The sequence below is a fragment of the Phodopus roborovskii genome, unplaced genomic scaffold, assembly GCF_943737965.1.
Source record: "Phodopus roborovskii unplaced genomic scaffold, PHOROB, whole genome shotgun sequence".
Classification (NCBI taxonomy): domain Eukaryota; kingdom Metazoa; phylum Chordata; class Mammalia; order Rodentia; family Cricetidae; genus Phodopus; species Phodopus roborovskii.
Genome location: NW_026126418.1, coordinates 5909625 through 5917539, shown reverse-complemented (window position 1 = coordinate 5917539; position 7915 = coordinate 5909625). Strand labels below are relative to the sequence as shown.

General features: G+C 45.4%; 1 protein-coding gene across 2 annotated transcripts in view; it reads left to right on the top strand.

Moving 5' to 3' along the window:
- Positions 1 to 226: 226 nt before the first annotated feature.
- The window catches only part of Slc1a2 (solute carrier family 1 member 2), a 118190-nt gene continuing 110501 nt past the window's right edge, over positions 227 to 7915 (top strand). The window contains exon 1 of one of the 2 annotated variants that reach the window (XM_051184071.1): positions 227 to 617. In XM_051184071.1, the coding sequence (XP_051040028.1) occupies positions 601 to 617 (17 nt within the window). In that variant the 5' untranslated portion in view covers positions 227 to 600. The remainder of the gene's footprint in view (positions 618 to 7915) is intronic. The other variant, XM_051184070.1, reaches the window with a different exon arrangement.

Below are 7915 nucleotides of genomic sequence, written 5' to 3'. Positions count from 1 at the left end.
GCGCGGGTGATGTCAGCTCTGGACAAAAATAGAGAGGGATCGCCTGCAAATCCCCAGCTCCGGTGGGGCTAAACCTTGCAATCCCTCCCGGGCCGGCGCCGAGCCAGGGCGCAGCGGCCTCCACCGCCTCCCCCGGCGCGCACACACCAACACACGCGCACGCACGCATACACTCCCCCGCACTCGCACTCCGGGTCTTTCCTGCTGCCCCTCGTTGCGGGCCACTCGCCGCACCCGTTTGCCCTGCGAGGTGAAGCACACACAGGTGGCGGCTGGAACGTGGGGAGCGCGTTCCTGCAGCCCTGCGGTCAGCGCGATCTCACAAGAGCCAGTGTGGGATCCCCGCAGCGCCCCATCCGAGCGCTGGCCGCGAGCCTCGCACGGGAACGCGGACCGCGCGCGGTGGAGAGCCGGGACGTGGATTAGCGCCCGCAGCAGCCTCCCGCGCGCGCCGAGGCGCTAAAGGGCTTACCCAGGAGGGGGGTGCGAGGGCGGGGAGAGGCTGCCCGTTAAATACCGCTCCCCGCCGACTCCGGGCTCACCCAGCTCGCCGCCACCGTCGCCAGACCGTGCCCGGGAGGAGGGGGCGTTCCCCGCGCCATGGCATCAACGGAAGGGTGAGAGGGCTTTTCTGGGTACCTGCGAGGAAGCGGGAGCCGCGCGCGGGGTGGTACTGTCTTATACCAGATGGAGCCAGAGAACTGTGACTCCGGACCTTTGAGACCACAGCAGAGCGACAACCAGGCTGGAGGAGGTGGTGGGCAAGGGGTCAGATTTCTTTGGTGAATTAGCTGTCCTTTTAGGATTGATTCTAAGGAACTGGCGAAGTACTATGGGGGTGTGAAAAAAGTGTGAAAAGAAACCCTTTGGAGGTTATCTTAGAGATATAAAGACAATTAAAAGATTGTCAATGGTGCCAGGAGACACTGTCTGGGCTGCAAGGTGGGGACCCGTTGAAATGAATGAGCCAGGACCAGAGCCCGGGCGGGGCGAGGAGCAGCTCGTGGTCTTGAACGCTTTGGGCGCGGGTGGGAGGTGATGGCGAGCCCCTGACCCATGAGATCTCTACCCTTGTCCTTCGGAATCTCCCTGGCCAGCAGCAAGGAAGGGTCTAAGAGATTTGGGTGCTTCCCGAGAGGTGGGGAGAAAACCTGTAGCTTGGAACAGGGCAAGAGTTTCCAGACTCTATTGGGAATATTACTGGCTTCTTTATTTTGCCTGTGGCCTTGGAGCCTCCACTTGTCTCTTGAGGCTACAGTTGGCATGGTGATCGCTTCTGCCATATAGAAGGACAACTGTATTTAGCAAAGGGGACATGGGGGGGGTACAAGGGCAACAGAACAGAGTCCCTTGAATACTCACTTCAAGGCATCCTAGTCCTCTCTCAACAAACAAACAAACAAACAAACTTACTTTTCAGGCTTTCGGGAGCCTAGGAGAGAATCAACAGAATGATTGTGGACCCCAACTTTTAGGTTATTTCACAAAAAGACACGAGCTGCTTGCAAGACTACATGAGATTTCCAAAGCAAATAAGGGGGCTTCGCCGGACTCTACAAAGAGTTCTTGGTTCTGGTATTTTCTGGAGCATTTTTAATAGAAATCACCAACTTTCAGTGAGGTGGTGGGTGGTGGATCTCTAAGCAGGAGTGGAGGGATGGTGTTCAAAGCCAGACTTCTAGATTCCAACCCCAGACAGGAAAATACTTCCAAAACTGTCTCCAAGAGAAAGAATCTATCCATCCATTTCTCTCTGCCCTGGAGTCCTACCAGAGGTGCCTGATATCTTGTCTAGCATGAGATTTCTTCACATGGCCCTATTTACTAGTGTGGACCTTTGAAATGGTTACTTATCCAAAAGGATATTTCAAGTTGTTACTTGTATGCAAGGAAGGGGGTATCTTGTATTCAAACACATCTCTAGAGTAAACCCACATGGCTTAGCATCAGCACCTCTTTGTACAGGACTTACAAGGTGCTCATCTTATAACAGATATAAAGGTATCTATGGCTACCCAAAGGCCTTCGCCTTCTAGAGTTACTTCAGCCTTCAGAGTCTCAGTTGGAAGACCTCTTTGAAAAATACTGCCTTCCAACCACTGCGTCTAACAGACCCTCTATTCTGATGGCCAGGGAGTAGTTAGAGAATACAAAATCCCTCAAATGGGCTGCTTTTTCCTTCATTCTGAAAGAGGGCTGCTGAATGGTTTGACATTTAAAGTAAACAGATGTGATTTTCAGGACTGAAAGCCAACTCTAGTCCAATTACTGCCATCTTGGTGCATTGTGCAAGGTTAGGGAATGAATGTCCAAGGCGCTTGTGTTTAAGAGATTAAAGAATTGGAAAAAAAAATCTGAAAACTTGGAAACAAATGTAGAAAAATATGTTATTTATTTAAGAGCAGTAATTGGTCAGCTGGAGAGATTCTCAACCCTGCTTTTCCCCCAGAAGCCTTTGCAGAATCTCTGTTGGGTAGAATGCACCTGCTAGGCACTCTGGTGGAGATAGAGAGACACAAATAGCCTTGGATATGACTTCCAGAAGGCTTTCTCAGGGGAGGACTTTCATTTCTACATTGTTCTCGTGGTTTGGTGAGATCTGTTTGCTCTTCTGATATATCTGGGTAATGTACCTTCAAAAGGAAATTGAGGAAGAGTCCCCAAGCTGGTCTCTTTTGTTAGTCTTTGTCTTCTAACAATATTAAAGCTGTTTTTCTGAAATATACATTGCTCAGAGAATGCCAAAATAGTACTGTAATTACATGCTTTCAGTTTATACATGTTCAGCTCAACTGTACTCCAGAATGCTGGGGAGTGGGGTGACATATTAAAACAATCGATCTGGCAAATGTTTATTTGGTGATCAAGTTGCCATCAGCAGCATGTGCTAATTACTACTTTCTATAGAGTTATTAGAGGCAACAAATACATTTGTTTAGCACTTATTTCAAAGCTTATTTTTATATCTTTACATTCACTTCTTTCAATAGCTTTGTGAAGTAGGCAATCTAATGAAAATAGACTTGAGAGTTAAAGAAAAAAAAATGTGTACAATATAATGCTATCTTTCCAGGAAGATTCTGGGATTTGGCAGAGCTTTGGGCTATCATCTGGCAATGTCAGTTAACAGTAATGAGTGTGTGAGGCATGGCTGGCGCCTATTGTCGTCTTTCTCTAGAATCGTTGTATGCATCCCTGACAAATTGCCTTTTAGAATATTTTTATATCTTATGAATTTGATCATTGCCTTTTTACAGACCATACCCACCACTGTTTGGTTATCTGAAGTTTCTGACTATGTAGCCCTGGGAATAGCAGCATGACTTTTGTAAAATTCAGCAGTAGCTCTTATAGTTTCCAGGTTCTGATAAGTGTATTGCTATAAAAAGCAAGGTTCAGTTTGACAGCTGCATGTCTTTTGTTGTTGTTATTGTTGTTGTTCCTGAGTCCTAGGCATGGCTGGAATTACTGAGATGGCTTTTAGGTTCCTGACCCAAATTGGAAAGAGATTATAAGTCGCTGGTGACAGGCAGGCTGGTGTCTGTTATTGACTGGGTCAAAGTGGAGTGGCCAGATGCTGAAGAGACAACATTTTAGAAATATGGTTCTAAGGGCTAGGAATGGCCAGGTCCCCACATATATCAGAGACTGCTGGCAATCCATCTTGTGATCAGCTCCCAGGAGCCAAGGGGTCAGGGTTGCACCAATCAGGAGGGCTTGGGTGTCAGTCTGACTCAGAGAGCAAGTGAAACAGAAATCTGCTGACAGCGAAAAAGCCCTGCCAAGGGAGACCCCTGAATTTATGATTCCCAGCACACGATGCTAAACATAGCAATTTCCTTACTCCTCCCATCCCCGAAAATGAAATTGAAGGGAGCAGGAAGATGAGCTTGCAGAGTGGGCTTATTACAGGGTGAGTGGAGGGCAGAGGAGATGGGGTCTAGAAGGGCTTGCATATTGTATGCCTCAGGCTCCACTGGAATTCATTTCTCATTTTCAAGACTATAGAAATTGTCTTCCTTGGGTAAAATGGATATAAGTGGAGCTGTGATAATTCCATGTTTGCCAAGGCAAACATGAGCAGTTGAAAGCTTAATTCTCCAGAAATAATTTCTAAATCCAAATGAGACTTGCAAAGTAGAAATGGCAGCTTATCACAAACCAAACAGCAGGTTTGAGTCTCAGACCCAATGGTCATATTGTTTCCCCTTTCCATTGTACAATGACGTATCTTTCTCCTTTGGCTTCTGCACTTAGCGAGGTGTCAGGACCTTCAGAGATGAGACTCTGGCCACACAAACAAGCAATATTCATGTAGCACTCCTGGGCAGTGTGCTATAGATTTTTCAATTCCAGATATGCCTGGCTTCTTCACAGTTTGAAGCTCAAACACAGGTTAATTTCTTGACAGTTCCCTGTGCACCTTCTCCCCTAGCTTTATCAGAGGTAAAGATGTCTGAATTTCCCTCCTTTGAAGGCAAGCTAAATTGTTTTCTATAGTGATTTGTCTCTCCCACTGGATTGCCTTGTCTTTTGGAATGAACTGAATCTTCATTTCAATCGCCTGCTATCATTTTCATCTAATGAAACATAGATAACTTAAAATCCTCTAGCATTAGTAGGTAGAAGCACAGACTGCAGAATAAAAAGTCTTAGGTTTGCATTTCAAGAACTTGTCCTCACGGTTTGAACAATATACAGTGCTGGCTTGCCCACAGTCACCCCTTCCCTGCCCTTAACAGCCTGTTGTGGGGCAGAAGGCATACTTTGTAGAAAGGGTTTGGAATCCAGATTACAGCAAATCTCTTTATTTATTAGGGCTGTGGGATTGCTCTCCCCTCCCTCTGCCAGCCCCTCACCCTGCAGCGCCAAGTCCTTGGAATGAATTAATTAGGGGGGGGTTGTTTAAAAATATCTCATGATTCCATCTCCACGTGCTCTGTTATTGATTGGAGGCAGATGGGCTGCATATTCATCAGCAGAGGAGAAAACAACTGTTATCTCACTATGAACCTGTCTTGGTTCAAATAACACCAGAGAAGACAATGGGCCCTGGCTACACTGATAGTGATTGAAAGCAGCCTTAACATATTAAAGGGTATACCTTTTTTTTTTCATAGTTTTGTTGCATTTTCAATGACACTGATATTTTCTTTCATTTGTTCACTTAATAAATGTCTCACTTAGACCTGCAGATGTGTTCACTGTCTGCTGAAATGTCAGCTGGGGTTTTTGGTGATGTCACCAGCTGTCTTGGATTATAAACTCATTGAAAAAGGACTGGCCTTTGAAATAAGAATGAAGGGAATGAACTCCACTTGGGCAGCTGGACTTGATCTGTGTCAACCACAGTCCCTGCTAGGATGGATGATGGCAAAGACCTTGTATGCAGTCCTTGGGGACAAAGAGGTAGATATTGTCCCTGTGTGTCATGTACATTAAAGGACTCATTTAAATGGCAGGCAGGACTTTCTTTTGTTACATTGGTCAGGATGACCATCTGTCATTTGCTGTTCCTAATCTGGCACGGGGATTTGAATCACATGCTCCCACTCCTGGTCCCCAGCCTCTGCTTTCTCTCAAGATCATAGAACTGGAGTCAGACCCAGAATCTCTATTTGCCTTGGCTTTCCTTTTTTGCATAGCCTTGAATGTGAGGTGCTGGATGGTACAGACCATGTGTGGCCCTGAAGTGTATTCTTTTTGTGGCTCTCAGTGGATTTTGAAAATGTTTTCATTATTTGCCTACTTGAAAAATAGTTCCCAATTTTGAATTTTTCCTTTTGATTTGTGTCTTTGGGTGTTTGGCTTACAGGTTATGTCTGTGAACTACATGTATGCCTGGTGTCCATGGAGACCAGAAGAGGGCATTAGATCCCCTGGAATTGTAGTTACAGGTGGTTGTGAGTTGCCGTGTGGGTGCTTGGAATTGCACCTGGGTCCTCTGGAAGAAAAGCCAGAGTTCTTAACTATTGAGCCGTCTCTCCAACCCCATTCTTGACTTTAGTCTCTCTAGAAAATTGGAAATCTGTTGACAAAGAACTCAGTTTTTCTGTCTTAATACATGTGTTGTGTGATTATAAGCCAGTATGTTGTGCGTGTGTGTTTGTGGTGATGTATTTGTATGCCTGTAGGTGTATATGTTTGCATTCCTGCATGTATGAGTGTGTGTTTGGCACTCGAGATTGAAGGTGAAAGGCAAGCATTCTATCTTTGAACTATAGTCTATTTATATTCTATTCTCTTTTCACCTTGTTTTTTCCCCCTATTTTGAGACAGATTTTCACTAAGTTGCTCAGGCTAGCCTTGAACTCATGTAAATCCCAGACAGGCCTTAGATTTGCTGTCCCTCCCATCTTAGCTTCTCTAGCTGGAATCTCTGGGATTCCAGGCCTGTGCCATCCAGAAGACCTCACTCCCTCAGCAATTTTTTAAAACACTTTGCATCTACACATTACTTAATTTTTATTATATGGAAAATATTATTATTAGTCCTGTTTTTCCAGATAAAGCAACTATAGTATGAAATAATTCAGTAATTTGCCCCAAATTTCTTAGACCTTAAATTCAGTGATCCTGGGTCATGGAGCCATGCCTTTAACTAGTGGGTCATGTTCCTTCCTTTCTGTGGCAGTAGTTAGCAGAAGATGGGGTATGATAGAACCCTGAGATGAGACAGAGCATGTGTCATTCGGGTTGGGCACTGTTGCTGGGAAGCCATGTCACTCACGTTTGATGTACACTCCCTTACCTCTCTGGGGCAGCAACCAAGGGTGCAAGCTTGGAACCCACACTGTTACCACATACTATTGTATATATAGATATACAAGGAATAGATACATATACCATGTCTACGTGCTTTTACAGTTTAAACTTGGAAGACTGTTACAATGCCATGTAATTCAAGACACTTTAAAAGATTTGCTTATTCTTGTTTTATGTGTACAAATGTCTGCCTGCAAGTGCATGTGTGCGCACATGTGTGTGTGTGTGCGTGTGTGTGCACACATTTGTGTGTGTGTGTGTGTGTGTGTGGTGTCAAGTGTGCTTGGTTCCCACAGAAGTCAGAAGAAGTCACTGGATATCCTGGAACTGGAAATAAAGATGGTGTGAGTGACCATGTAGGTTCTGGGAATAGAACTCAGGTTCACTGCAAGAACAGAAACCTCTACACCATCTTCTCAGACTCCAGCTTCTTTCTTTTTAACCCACAACCACTTCTTTCCCTAACCACTCCTTGTCATTTCCTTTAACTTTGCCCTGAGCTGCTCTTAATAGGGTTCCTCCATAATTATTGATTTCTACAAAGCTAATGGCATTGCCTCATTTCATACAGAGCCTTCACATAGCCCTGGGATGATCAGGTGGGCCAGTTGCTAGGCTATGCCTCTGTGTTTCTTTGTGACAAATGTATCTGAGCAGTCATCAAATGCGCTACTCTAAAGACAGTGACTTAACTTACTCAGTTTCTTGATGTTATTTATTTTGCCCAGTGCAAATTGTGATGCCACTCAGGACACCTTCTGAATTGTCAAGAACTCAGAGACTGGATCTATGTGACATGTTTGTAAGATTTATTTTTATTTATCTGTATCTGTGTGTGTTTGGGTGTCTGCCACATGTGTGCCCCTGCCGGAGAAGGTCAGAAGAGGACATTGGATTCCTTGGAGATGGAGTTAAGTTGTTGTGAGCCACCCAGCTTGGGTGCTAGGATCTGAACTCTGGTCCTCTGGAAGAACAGCAAGTGCTCTTACCCATTATGTCATCTCTCGAGGCCCTTGTTTCCCCAACCCCACCCAACAGGGGTCAGTAAGAGCAGTAAATGTCTGTGGAAATGGGATTCCCTTTGGAAGCTCTTCCAACCTTGGGAAATCCCAGGTCCCACAGCACAGCACAGCACAACACCCAATTCCCA